Source organism: Melozone crissalis, unplaced genomic scaffold, assembly GCF_028551555.1.
Source record: "Melozone crissalis strain CALT ecotype California unplaced genomic scaffold, PUWL_Pcris_2 ptg000068l_1, whole genome shotgun sequence".
In the NCBI taxonomy this organism is placed as follows: Eukaryota; Metazoa; Chordata; class Aves; order Passeriformes; family Passerellidae; genus Melozone; species Melozone crissalis.
The window spans coordinates 7,867,093-7,880,762 of record NW_026535846.1 but is presented as its reverse complement, the minus strand read 5'-3'; the positions used below and the strand labels follow the sequence as shown (position 1 = coordinate 7,880,762).

The window sequence follows — 13,670 nt, the reverse complement described above, 5'->3', positions numbered from 1 at the left end:
TTTCTTAATTCTTGGTGCATCTCCCCCATGGGGCTTTGGAGGCCTCCACAGCGCTGTGCCCCTCACACACACCCAGGAGGAGCTGGGCTGTCCCTTGCTGAGAGGGTGATCCCGGGGGAGAGCTTTTCCCCAGTGTGGCCCATCACAGCACTGTGCTTGACACACACCCTGCAGACGTGCTGGGAAGAGCTGCCGGGTGCCCAGGCTGCCCTAGCCCTTCTGGGCGGGGTAGTTTCAAGCACAGTTCACCCGAAACCAGCTGAGCTGCTGTGCTGTGGACAGGACATCAATTACAGGACTTGCTACCCAGCTGCTTGAGTCAGCCCTGTGTGGCTGCATTGCAGCCTGTGTGCTGTGGGAGGGCTGGAGCTGGGCACCCCAGTGCCTGCTGGAGCTGATTTGGGGGTGCTGGGGTGCAGCACAGGCAGGGGCAAGGCGGGTTCACATGCTGCCTGTCACCTCCCTGCACTGCTGAGGGCAAAGTCTGCAGTGCCGGGGCCGTGCTGGGTGGGGATGGAGGTCAGGCAGGCGTTGTGCCTGGGCACCAGGAGGAAGCCATGGGAGTCCTTGGCATTGCTCCCCTGCCCTCCAGCCAAGCCATCTGCTCTGCTGGCTGTGAGAGCTGGCCTGGGGACAGAGCGGAGCTGCCGTCTGCCCCTGCGCCCTGAGGGGCACCGAGCCACGAGCCACGGGTGTGCTGCATGCCAGCACAGCCAGGGGCTGCTCTCATGGAGCACGGTGCCCTGGGGTGCCAGGGCCTCCTGTGCTGGCTCTGCGGTGCCCTGACCCTGCACAGACCTTGCTGTACCTGTCCTGGGGGCTGGTGGCTGCTGCTGGAGGAGCACGGGCTCTGTGCTGCCCTGCAGGGCAGGCTGCACAGAGTGGGCACGGGGGAGCACAGGCCCTGTTCAGGGCAGGCTGCACAAAGTGGGCACGGGGGAGCACAGACCCTGTTCAGGGCAGGCTGCACAGAGTGGGCAGGAGGAGCACAGACCCTGTTCAGGGCAGGCTGCACAGAGTGGGCAGGAGGAGCACAGACCCTGTTCAGGGCAGGCTGCACAGAGTGGGCAGGAGGAGCACAGGCCCTGTTCAGGGCAGGCTGCACAGAGTGGGCAGGAGGAGCACAGACCCTGTTCAGGGCAGGCTGCACAGAGTGGGCAGGAGGAGCACAGGCCCTGTTCAGGGCAGGCTGTGCAGAGTGGGCAGGGAGGAGAGCACGGGCCCTGTTCAGGGCAGGCTGTGCAGAGTGGGCAGGAGGAGCACAGGCCCTGTTCAGGGCAGGCTGTGCAGAGTGGGCAGGGAGGAGAGCACGGGCCCTGTTCAGGGCAGGCTGCACAGAGTGGGCAGGAGGAGCACAGACCCTGTTCAGGGCAGGCTGCACAGAGTGGGCAGGAGGAGCACGGGCCCTGTTCAGGGCAGGCTGCACAGAGTGGGCAGGAGGAGCACGGGCCCTGTTCAGGGCAGGCTGCACAGAGTGGGCAGGAGGAGCACGGGCCCTGTTCAGGGCAGGCTGCACAGAGTGGGCAGGAGGAGCACGGGCCCTGTTCAGGGCAGGCTGTGCAGAGTGGGCAGGGAGGAGAGCACGGGCCCTGTTCAGGGCAGGCTGTGCAGAGTGGGCACGGGGGAGCACAGACCCTGTTCAGGGCAGGCTGCACAGAGTGGGCAGGAGGAGCACAGACCCTGTTCAGGGCAGGCTGCACAGAGTGGGCAGGAGGAGCACGGGCCCTGTTCAGGGCAGGCTGCACAGAGTGGGCAGGAGGAGCACGGGCCCTGTTCAGGGCAGGCTGCACAGAGTGGGCAGGAGGAGCACGGGCCCTGTTCAGGGCAGGCTGCACAGAGTGGGCAGGAGGAGCACGGGCCCTGTTCAGGGCAGGCTGCACAGAGTGGGCAGGAGGAGCACGGGCCCTGTTCAGGGCAGGCTGCACGCAGTGGGCAGGGCTCCTCACAGCCTGCCTGCCTTTGAAACCGGCCTGACCAGTTTCCCCAGGCCTTGGCCAGCGGCACTGACCTCACATTGGCCTGCCAGCCACATGCAGCCTTATCTTCTGGCCTGGAGCTGCCTGCAAGGCTCGATTACCTCTAGCCAAAGCACCCTTTGGGGCTCTGCTGCCAGCTCCAGCCAGGCTGCCCTGCAGGGGGAACAGGCACAGGAGCTGCCCCAGCCCTGAGCAGACTGGGCAAGGAGAGCAGATCTGGTGGCTGAATGTATCTGGATGCACAGGGCACATTGGGTCTTGTCCCTCCCCATGGGGCAGCCTTTCTTCCCATTCAAGACCCATCCCCAAGTGCCCTGGAAGGTTTCATAGCCCAGCACTCCCCTGCAGAAATGCTCTCCAAGCTCTGCAGCTCCCCAGGGACGTGCCACATGATCCCACAGCCCTTCCATTTACAGTGTGCTTTTGGAGTCCCCACAGTGGAAGGGGGTAATGAGCAGAGCAGAGGACATCTCTCCTGCTTGCAGAAGGTTTATTAGGGCCAGGATTAAACCAGCAGCAACCCAGTGTTTGCCATGCTGGGCTCATGTTGGGCTGGGGGCCAGCGGGGCCAGTGTCCCAGGACCAAATACAAGAGATTTTGCTGCCAGTAATTTTAGTGACTTGTTCCTTTCTTTGTCTTTTTGCAAGTTAATGCATCAAAGCAGACACAGTTTGTGTGATCTGACATTAGTAGAACAAGTTGCAGGTGAAGCCTCTGAGAGCAGCTTATGGGTACAGGGTGCAGTGCTGTGTGTGATGCTGGTGTGCAGGAAAAGCATTTGTGCTCCTCTAGTAGAAAACCAAAGTCTTTTCTATAGCTGGTTAGTTTAATTTTGAAGATAATTTTAAACTCAATAAACTGTTCTCAGGGGAGGTGTTCAGGGCTATGAAAAGGATCAGTTGTGGAAGTAGATATATATGCTCTGAGATGCATTCCTCACTCACAGGCTCTGTACATAAATAAAGGCTGTGCTCAGAGCTGTGGTGGCCTGGTGGTCTCTGCCAGTGCAACCACCCACCAGCAGTGGGGTCTGATGTTCCCTATCCCATTCCCTGGCCCTACAGCCATGGAGGGATGGTGGGGAGCAGCCCTTCCTCAGGCTGCTGCTGTGGGCCTGGCCTGCTCACCAACCACAGGCACTTTCAGTGTGGCTCATGTGCACCTGCAGCCGAGGTCAGCAGGGAGTTCTCTCAGTCCAGTCTCTCTCTCAGTCACTCTTGTTCCTGCCTTGCACTCCTCAGGGCTTGTGCTGAGCCTGCCAGCCCAGGGGTGTGCAGGTGGCTGCCAGCACTGCTCACCTTGGCAGGGCTTGGGTTGAACTTTATCAGGTGTGACGGTGGCAGTGCCCCAGGAGGGTGGCACTGCTGCTGCCCTCGCTGCCTGGCCGTGCTCAGAGAAGGCCTTGCTGCTCTCTGCCCCTCCCAGAGCCCTCTTTGACTATGACCGGACCAGGGACAGCTGCTTGCCCAGCCAGGGGCTCAGCTTCTCCTACGGGGACATCCTGCACGTCATCAACGCCTCGGATGACGAGTGGTGGCAGGCCAGGCTGGTGACAGCCCACGGCGAGAGCGAGCAGATCGGGGTCATCCCCAGCAAGAAGAGGTGAGTGTCCAACACCAGGAGCTGTCACACCTAGTGACACCAGGATTTCCCTGAGCTCTGCAAGCCCTGCAGCCCCAGGGCCCTGCTCAGGAGGGATCTCCCTGTGGTCCCAGTGCTCCTGCCCCCGTGCAGCCTGCAGGGCAGCTGGGTTGGGTTGCAAGCTGGGGCCGTGTGCAGATTGCCCTAGGCAGGTTCTCCGAAGCTGGGGAGACTCCGGGTGAGGAGGGGAGTGGTCAGCCCCCTCTGTGGTGCCTGTGGGGATGGGGAGTTGGTGTTAGCCAGTCTGGGTCTCCGTGTGAGAGCAAGGGCTGCTCCTTGTGTCCTCTGTCAGTCTGCCCAGCTCTGGAGCCAGCTCTCACTGTGCGGCGGGGAGTCACAGAGAGCAGAGCAGCTGGCTGCTGCTGCCTTTAGGTCTGCACAGCCAGCCTTGAGTCTGTCCCTATCCCTGTTGGGAAGGCTGGCTTGGCTCCTCTCCTGCTGCTGCAGACATGGCCTGGGCCAGGCCCAGGGCAGGCAGCTCCACATCTGCCCCTTCCTTGGAAGGAGCTTCCATTTGCCAATGGGGCCACCACCCAAGGGTGCCTTTGGCTGCCTGAGGAGCCACGTGGGCAGCGTGGAGGGCACGTGGATGGGACTAGCAGCTCTTTCTCTCCTGATCAGGGTGGAGAAGAAGGAGAGAGCACGGTTGAAAACAGTGAAGTTCCACGCCAGGACTGGCATGATTGAGTCCAACAGGGTAAGTGCTGATCTGGGGCTCAGTGGGGCACCTGGAACTGGTACCTAGTGAGGGCAGGATGAGTCCCAGCAGCAAAAGCTCCTCATGGGGCAGCTCAAACCAATCCCAAGGCAAAGAGCTGTGTGACTGGACCTGCCCCAGGCCCACATCTGCTTGGCACAAACCCTCAGTGATTGAGCAGAGGAGCCCAGGATGGTGTGAAAGCACTGGGAAGGAGCCATGATTGGAGTGATGGGGTGGCAGAGCTCATGGCTTGGAGCTGCCTGAAGGTAGCTGGTGAAGGTAGCTGCCCTCACACCTCACGAGCAGTGCCTAACAGGCCAACAAGAGAGGGAGAGCAGCCTGGCTACCCCTGCAGAGCTACTGACTGCCCCATCAGCTTCCCAGCATCCCTACCACATGTTTTTCTCCATGCTTAATTTTTTTCCTGCATTACAGTTCTCACATAATCTCCATGATTTCATTTGAGGGTGACTGCCCTGCCACAGCTCCTCATTGTGTCTCCATTTTAATTTTTCCCACATGTGTTAAACACCATTGTTTTTTCTGTCCTCCTCCCATCTCCTGTTCTTCAGTCGATCAAAACGAAACGTAAAAAGAGTTTCCGCCTCTCTCGAAAGTTCCCATTTTACAAGAGCAAAGAGAACCTGGCCCAGGAGAGCAGCGGACAGGAACGTAAGTAGCAGCTGGCCAGAGAGGGAAAGCCTGCACCCCTGAGCTTCCCTGCCCTGAGGGAAGAGATTCAGCACCTTTCCCTAGCCAGGGGTCCTGGCACCTGCCTGTACTCAGGTCTGTGCTCCACAGTCGTGCCAGCAGCTAGGGAGAAACTGGAGCTGGAAATGAAAGCAACAGCTGCAGTCTGGCACTCTCTTCCTTTCTCTCATGTTCAATGTCTTCATCTTTTCATCCAACTTTACACCCGCCCAGCTCCCTGCTCTGCCTCCCCCTGCTCTCCCCCCTTTGCTGCAGGCTCTGCTCCCTCCCTCTGCCTGCTGCCCTCCCAGTGAGGGGCTGGCTGCCTCCTGCAGAGCTTCTCCTGTCCCTGCCAGGGCTCAGGCCTGGGGAAATCCCAGCTCCATCTTACCTAGAAGTGACTCACAGCTTCACATTCCCACTGGAGAGCCCTTCCAGTGTGTTCACAGGGAAGCCATGACCCTGCTGCCCACCCATGGCTGAGGCACATCTCTGGTAGTTGGCTGCAGATGTTGGGGCTCCACAGCTCTCACCACCCTGGGGCTCCCAGTAAAGGCAGGGTGTTTATCTTGTTGCCCCAAATGCAGATGTGGGCAGCACTGGAGCTGCTCCCCAAACCCAGCCCCTCCTCTGAGTGCTGGGCTGCATCCACTCCTCGGGCAGGCGCCCAGCTGGCAGTGCCCACACCTCTGGGAAGGGGCAGTGGGCAAGGCAGAGCTGTGTCTGTGCCCCAGTGCCAGCACAGCAAGCACGTCCCCTCCCTCTGGGGCTGTCCTGGTGTCACACAGAGCAGGAGCTGCTGCTGGGCTGCTCCAAGGGCTCCCTGCATCCCTGTGCTGCCCATGCCAGGCTGGTGCCAGCTGATTTTAGCAGACAGCCCAAGGTTCTGGCTGTGCTGAGGTTGTCTGTGTGTCCGCCTGTCTCTGGCAGTGCCTGCACATGGCTGGGCTCCAGTGAGATCCGTGCTGAACCTGGGGCTGGCTTTGGCTGCCCTGCAGTGAGGTGACACAGCACGGGGATGGGGCAGGCCCCTCTCTCCCTGCCTGTGTCACAGGCACACAGCCAGCTCCCTCCCTGTGCTCTGCCCTGTCCATCCCAGCTGGCACTGGGGGGACTCTGCCTCCCATTTCCACCTGTGCAAGCATTGTGGTGTGGGGCAGCTGACACACACAGCTGGGGAAAATGTGTCCTCCTGCCATGGAGGAGGACTGTGTGCTGTGCTGGATTGGCACAGAGCCGCTGTGCCCTGCCGGTGCACCCCATGAGGAGAAACACTTCAGCCCCTGTGCCAGCAGCTCAGGGCTGCAACTGCTTGCTGCCAGCGATGCTGCTGTGGCTGCCCTGCCCTCCCCAGGCCCAGGGTGGCTCCTGGGGGCTCTGTGGCAGAGAGGGTGAGCTTGGGGGGCGGAGGGGGTCCAGCCAGACAAGGCAGGGTGTTGGCAGCGGGCTGATGGTGTCAGCTCTGAAGATATTTAACCTCACTTGCAGTTGCAGCTCTGGGCCGTTCTGCACTCCTGTCACTAATGCTGGTCTGGCTCTGTCTCCCCCGTCCCTCCGACTCCCCTTTCCTGCACTGTCTTCTCTCCCCCTCTCCCCCTTCTTGCTGTCTGTGAAATCAGGACTTCCCTGGGTTAAGTGACGATTATTATGGAGCAAAGAACCTGAGTAAGTTGAATTCTCATGCACATTGTTCCCTGTGCGTGGCTGGCGGTGCCTGGGGCGTGCCTGGGGCAGCTGTGCTTCCCTGGCTGCAGGGCAGGAGGAGCCCGGGGGCTGCGGGGCTTGAGGTGCCTCTGCTGCACGTGGGACGGGGTGGGGGAGCTTGTGTGGGGGTGGTGGCCGTGCCCTGAGTGCCTGCTGCACCTCCTCATCCTCTTCCTCCTGCTCCTGTGTGCGTTGGTTGGTGCTTCAGCACTCGGAGCCACTTCCAGTGTGGGTGGGACGTGGCCATGGTGGGCCTGCTCTGAATGGGGAGGGTGACAACATTTTGAGGTGTTCCCACCTTTCTCTGGGTTACCACATGTGCAGAACTGCAGAATAGGGAGAGGAGCCCCATGGGCTTCTCAGCTGGGGTGTGGGTTCCCTGCCAAGCCCCACACCCCAGGCAGTGCAGAGCCTGACTGGGGCAGGCAGCGGCCAGCAAGGCTCTGTGGGGTGGTCGCAGCACTAGGATCAGCCTGAGCAAGCAAAGCCCCAAACTCTGTCCCATTCTGTCACTGTCTTGTCTCTGTGTGTCCCAGCCCCGTCCCCAGAGGCAGTGGATCCCCTGTCCCCATCCCTGTGCCAGCACAGCCGTGCCCTCCCTGCCCGCTGTGTGCATGCTGCACTGCTCCCCTGCCAGCACCCCCTGTGCACTCCCCCTTCCTTCGGCCTGGGATGCCCTCACATGTGCCAGGCAGGCCCTCCTGGCCTCTCTGTCCCCTCCTGGAGCATCCCCTGCATGTCCCCGGGCTCCCAGCCCAGGGTGAACGATGCCGCCCTTGCCCACGAGGCACAGACTCGTCCCACTGGGTGCTGGGCTGCAGGTTTTGGGGAGCCACTGCTGTCCTGCCCTTGGTCACCAGTGCTGGGTGACAGCTGGCTGCCCCCGTGCCTCCTGCCCAGGCTCCTTCTGAAGGGATCTCTCTGGTTGCTTTGCAGAGGGCGTGACATCAAACACCAGTGACAGCGAGAGCAGTTCCAGTAAGTGTGTGTGCACCTGCTCTCCCGCCCCTGTCCGTGTGTCTGTGTGTCCGTGTGCACGTCTGGGCACATCCATCCTGTCTGTCTGGAGGCTGCTCCTTCCTGCTGGTGACACTGAGATGCTGCAGCCAGCTCCCTCCTCGGGGCAGGGACAGCAGGGGCTGGCAGTAGCAGTGAGCCTGCCTGCTTCCCTGCTCTCTCCTGGCTGCTCCAGGGCAGGGTGGTGGCTCCCAGTCCATGGTGATCCCCCATCCTCAGTGCCTGCTACGGGCAGCAATGGCCAGAGGCCAGGCCTGGAGCATAGATGGCTCCTGGAGCCCAAGCCTGTACAAGAGTATGGGATCCAGCTGCAACAGATGCTCCCTCTGTCCCCAGAAAGTCCTCTAAATACCTGCAGGGAGGACACAACATCCCAATGGGCTGGAGCCTGCAGCAGTGGGGGAGGGAAGGAGGAGGCTTGACCCAGAGCTGGGACATGAATAATTAAAGTGGCTCAAGGGCACATAGCTGCATGCCCGGCATGCTTCACATCGGTGGGTGGAGTGAAGGGGACGGTCTGGAGTGTCCCCAGAGCTGGGGGAGGCTGGAGGGGCAGGGGCCAGCTCCTCACAGCTGCAGAGGGGCTGGAAAGCCGCTGCAAGTGCTCACCTCCATCCCCTGGCTCTGTTGCAGAAGGACAAGAGGACACCATCCTGTCGTACGAGCCAGTGACGCGGCAAGAAAGTAAGTCCTGAGCTGAGCTGCCCTGTGCCCACTGCAGTGGGGCCACCTGTGTGCCCAGCACAGCCAGGGGGTCCTGTGGGCCCTCCCCTCCTGCCACAGCAGCGGGGCAGGGTGGGTGCAAGGGGAGTCCCGTGTGGTGCCTGCAGCAGGGGAGCCAGGTGTGCACGGCTTTCCTGGCCTCACTGCCCAGTTTTAATCAGAAAAGATTTGTGTGTGATCTGCAAGACCAAGGGAGAGATCCAGAGCTAAATCTGAGCTGGGCTTTAGTCCTCAGCTGAGGACAAGATTATCCCTTCCTGCTTCAGACCCAGTCCCTGCTGCAGAGCAGAGCATCCCCCCCCAGCCACAGCCCACAGCCTTTAACCCTGCTTGATGCCCAAACCCTGCAGACCCTTTTGCAGGCTGAATAGTCCCAGCCTCGGTGGTCTGTCCTTGCCAGGAGCTGGATCTGGCTCCTGCCCAAGCAAGGGAGCAGCTTTGCTGATCCACGACCCTGGAGACCTGCAGAACCTTCCCTGGGGCCATGCAGATGGTTTGGGTCAGATGGGAAGGACATGTTGACCATGCCCAGGAGGAGATAAACTCTCACAGAGGAGGCACCTTTGGGTGCCCATGTGAGCAGGAGCACCCACTGCCAGCAGGGAGAGGGCAGGTCCATGCCAAAAGTGGCACTGGGGTCAGCTCTGCAGCACAGGTGGGGCTCAAGTTGTGGCTCTTGTTTGCAGTTCACTATGCCAGGCCAGTGATCATCCTGGGCCCGACCAAGGACAGAATTAACGACGACCTCATCTCGGAATTCCCTCACAAGTTTGGTTCCTGCGTGCCCCGTAAGTCCCAGCTCGGGGCCACAGCTGGAGGGAGGGCACAGGGCTTGCTCTGCTCCTTGCAGGGTCCTGCCTGTGGCGTGGGGAGGGGGCAGGAGCACAGGGTGGGTTTGTCCCTCCTGGTTTGTGGGGTCACTCTGGGCTCACTCTTGGTCCCCACTCTCTGCAGACACCACCCGGCCTCGGCGTGACAACGAGGTGGACGGCCAGGACTATCACTTTGTGGTGTCCAGGGAGCAGATGGAGAAAGACATCCAGGACAACAAGTTCATAGAGGCTGGGCAGTTCAATGACAATCTCTATGGCACCAGCATCCAGTCCGTGCGGGCGGTGGCAGAACGGGTGAGTGCCAGGTGCCATTCCTGGCACTGGGATGCATCCAGCAGCTCCCCTCCTTCCCCCCGGTGTTAATCAAGGGCTGTAACCACATTAAGCAAGCACAGCAGATCCTCTCCTCCCTCCAGAGTCCTGCCAAGCCATGTGGCTGCTTTTCTCAGCTGTGTTACTCTGCCTCAGTATGGTACCTCTGTCATCCAAACTCCACCCAAAAGCCTGGCACTGCTGGCCCAGCCTTGTGCTCAGGACTCACAGGATGGAGATACCTGGGTGCCCTCAAAGCAGCAGCGTTCCTCTGGAGGAGTCCTGGAGCTACCCAGGGCTTGTAAATAGTTTCACAAGTCCAGACAAAGGCTCAGTCCCTTTGCATTGTTGCTGTCCTGCCCTGAGCAAGCAGGAGTGTGAGGCCATTGGGAGCTGGCTCGTGCCTCAGGAGTGGGGTTCATTTCTGTGGCTCCTCCCTTTCCAAGCACATCTGTATGAGCAAGCTGTTTCCCACACAGAGCAGAGTGTGTGGGTAGGTCTGATCCTGCCTGTCTCCTTTCCAGGGGAAGCACTGCATCCTGGATGTGTCTGGCAATGCTATCAAGAGGTTGCGACAAGCACAACTTTATCCCATTGCCATTTTCATCAAACCTAAATCCATTGAAGCCCTCATGTAAGTGCAGCACCGTGTTCTGTGCCTGTCCTGCTGCTCCTGGCCCTGGGTAGAGCAGGCTGGAAAGAATGGGAGAGCTGAGCTTGCAACTCTTCTGAGCAGCAGCAGCAGCAGAGAGTATTATCTGTGGGGAGAGTCAACAGCTTGAGAGTGACCCTGAGATCAGAAGGAATTCTGCTGGCACCAAGGGGCCTGGGAAAACCCTTCTCAAGTCAGAAGGGGTCACATTGCTTATTTCTGTGTTTTATGGAGATGAGAAACCCTAGGCAGGCAGCAGCAGTCTCACAAGTTTAAGGGGTTGTCTGGGTTTGAATTCCCTTCCACCGTGCTGTGGTGCAGGGGCTGGGGTAGGTGGCAGTGGGAGGAACTGTGGAGGTTGAGATGAAGGGCCAAGGCAGCCTGGGGTCTGTGGGGGGTGGAGCTGGGTCCTGCACACCTTCCATTCCTGTGAGCAGAGGATTCCCAGGCACCCTGGCTCTGTGGGCTATTTTTGCTTCTGTTCATTGCTGAGAAAAAGAGCTGAAAATTTTCTTATTTTTTGTGTGTGGCAGGGAGATGAACCGGAGACAGACATATGAACAGGCCAACAAGGTCTTTGACAAAGCCATGAAACTTGAGCAAGAGTTTGGAGAATATTTCACAGGTGAGTGTCCTGAGCAGGCTTGTATCTGATTTACTTCATTTTTCCATCCAGCAGCTGTGACCTCTCTACCAGCACTGTCCCACTGCAGGGTCATGGGAAAACGTCCAGCTTCATCAAAGCAAGACAGAAATGGCACTTTGCCAGGAGGGCTCTGCAAGGGGACTGCTCCAAGATCAGTGGATAGGAGTAAACCAGTCAGAGAGGAGGAGACAAGTTGTCAGGCAGGATTTTCTGAGTTTGTGAAAGCTTATCGCCAACTTCAACAATAATAAAAATCTAAAAATCCCCGAGCAGGGGAAGCACAGGGTTTCAGAGTGCTACAAGTCTACAGGAAGTAAACTCCCTGCATGGGAGAAACAGGGAGCATTTTCAAAAAGAGAAAAGAGAAGTTTCTAAAGGGGAAAGATTAAAAATTAGTGACCTAAATGGTGGAGACAGTCCTGAGTTATTATAAAACATCTACCAAAAAAGACTGGAAGTTTGGCTTGCTTCCTAAGTAGTCTTTGCTCAAGAGCCAGTCAGGGGTTGCTGACACTTTGTGCCTGCTGAGATGAACTGCTCATGACACAGGCATCCTTGTGCATTAGGGAACTAATGTTTGTAACATGATTAATTCTGGAAAACCACAGGCAGGTGAAGAGGCAGAGGAACTGGTCTTCCATCCTTTTTCCAGTGCAATAGCTGTTTCCTCTGAAGTTGAGGAATGAAAATGTTGCCAAACTGTGCATTACCTGCCTAACAGCTACTGGGAAAAACCCCAAGCAGGATGTTTTCCAAAAATTGATTTCAGCTGGGCAAATAATGGGGTACAAACACGGTGAGCTTTCCCCAGACCTCTTGTCCTGGGCTCCAGAGCTGCTGGCTGTTTTTCCAGGAAAACAGGCCCTCAACATGCCACTGTGCACTTGGAGGGCGAGTTTGATGTTGACCTGTGAAAAAGGAATGCTGTTGGCTGAAATGTGTTGAAAGAACTGGGTAATGGGCAGAGAGATGGTCACTGCCACAGGTTCTGTGCCAGCTACTCAGAAGGAGGGAGCAGAGATGCTGGAGGATGGTCCTGGCTGGGTGACAGAGGCAGGAAAGCTTTGGCCCTTCTTGAGCATCTTGCTGTGGTGTAGCAGCCCAGGGGAGTGCAGGATGGGGCTGGGGCTGGGAGCCTTTCCAGCCTGAGAGCTCTGTGTTCCCACCCTGCAGCACAGGAGGCAAACAGGAGGAGCCCTCAGCAGCCAGCCAGAGGGAAAACCAGAGGGAAGGGAGGAAGCTGGCACCTCGGGGGGGTTCCTGGTGCACCCCATGAGCTGCCCCAGCCCTGCCTTCCCTGCTGTGGTCAGCGCAGCCCCGGTGCCTGACACAGCGTGCAAAGCTGATTAGCAGCCTGGTGTGGAGGGCCCTGCACACAGCCAGGAGCTCTGCCAGCTGGGATCAGCGCTGGCTAATCCCCACCGAGGTGCTGCTTTAACCCTTTGTGTCACGGGGCCCAGGGCAGCTCCCCTGACACCGCCTGGCTCAGCCCCTGCAGGCTGTGCCCTCTGGGGCTCCAGGAGGGCTCTCCCTGACTCAGGGCAGTGCTGCCTGGGGCTCAGGGTCTTGCTTGTTCTCTCCTCTTCCAGCCATCGTACAAGGAGACTCTCTTGAAGAAATTTACAGCAAAATCAAACAGATCATTGAGGACCAGTCCGGGCACTACATCTGGGTCCCGTCCCCAGAGAAACTCTGAAGATGTCTCCCTCCTGCTTCCCTGTGAGCAGAAGATCTCTGAAGTCCCACCCATCCGAGCCCTCTGCCCCGAGGGGGAGGGATATGAAAACTATTCCTGCTCCCTTTTTTAGATCGTCGCAAAATTGAGTTTTCTAGTCCTGTTTCTTTTGTTGGGATGAACTCATATCATTCATCACGTGACTGTTCCCACCATTCCTGCATGGACCTTCCCACTGCTCCAGTAGAGACAGACGAAAACCCATTCAAGGTCGTTTTTTTATTATTATTATTATATTGTTATTATTATATTATTATTATTATTATTAACTAAACGAAGAATCAAGATGGGAGGAGGCAGCTAAGGACTAATGTAAGAAGACAAGTGAAACAATGGACTCTGAACACATGAGCTGGTATCAGAGCTCCAGGGGCATTTTTCCAAGTGTGACCGTCTAGCAGCTCTGAACAGTGCGACAGATGGGGCAGCAGAAAGCATTTTATTTATCTGTATATGTAATTTATATATAATATAGAGGAGAGATATTATATATATATTATATATATATATGTATGTGGACTAGGAAATCTGAGGGACCTCTCTGGGAAGGTGTTGTATTATTGCAAGGTTCTCTCAGTTCCTCTGTCCCGAGCACTCGGCGCAGGGAGTCCACTTGGGCAGGAAGAGCTCAAACGGTACCAGGTGCTTTGGAAACCTCTCCCATGCAGGCCAGTTCCCTGCAGCCCCCCTGGGTCTGAGACAGGCCAGAGACTGGTACAGCCTGTGCAGGAGGGACCAGAGCAAGGAGCAGCAGCTGGCCTGCGAGAGGCTGAGAGACAGAGACTGAGCAGGAGGCTGCGGAGCAAGAGAATGGATGATGCTACATATTAAATTGCACATTGTTTTACACATCACCTTATGTGTTTGCATGAGAGGTTTCCTTTTGGTTCTATTTTTTTAAGCTGATTTTAAACCAAAACCATATTGTGTTGTTGTGTTGGCTTTTTTAATTATTATTATTATAATTATTATTATTATTATTCCATTTTTCTCTTGTCAATGATGAACTGAATGGGTATAAAATCCAGTTTTTTAACTTA

At 57.6% G+C, this 13,670-nt stretch overlaps 1 protein-coding gene across 8 annotated transcripts in view; it reads left to right on the top strand.

The window, feature by feature from the left end:
* The window catches only part of DLG3 (discs large MAGUK scaffold protein 3), a 78,328-nt gene extending 64,658 nt beyond the window's left edge, over positions 1-13,670 (top strand). For 3 of the 8 annotated variants that reach the window (XM_054289852.1, XM_054289855.1, XM_054289857.1), the window contains 10 exons: positions 3,403-3,579; positions 4,240-4,315; positions 4,891-4,990; positions 7,649-7,690; positions 8,363-8,413; positions 9,139-9,240; positions 9,407-9,579; positions 10,122-10,231; positions 10,783-10,874; positions 12,485-13,670. In XM_054289852.1, the coding sequence (XP_054145827.1) occupies positions 3,403-3,579; positions 4,240-4,315; positions 4,891-4,990; positions 7,649-7,690; positions 8,363-8,413; positions 9,139-9,240; positions 9,407-9,579; positions 10,122-10,231; positions 10,783-10,874; positions 12,485-12,591 (1,030 nt within the window). In that variant the 3' untranslated portion in view covers positions 12,592-13,670. Of the gene's footprint in view, positions 1-3,402; positions 3,580-4,239; positions 4,316-4,890; positions 4,991-6,627; positions 6,674-7,648; positions 7,691-8,362; positions 8,414-9,138; positions 9,241-9,406; positions 9,580-10,121; positions 10,232-10,782; positions 10,875-12,484 lie in introns of all 8 variants that reach the window. The other 5 variants (XM_054289854.1, XM_054289859.1, XM_054289860.1 and 2 more) reach the window with 2 other exon arrangements.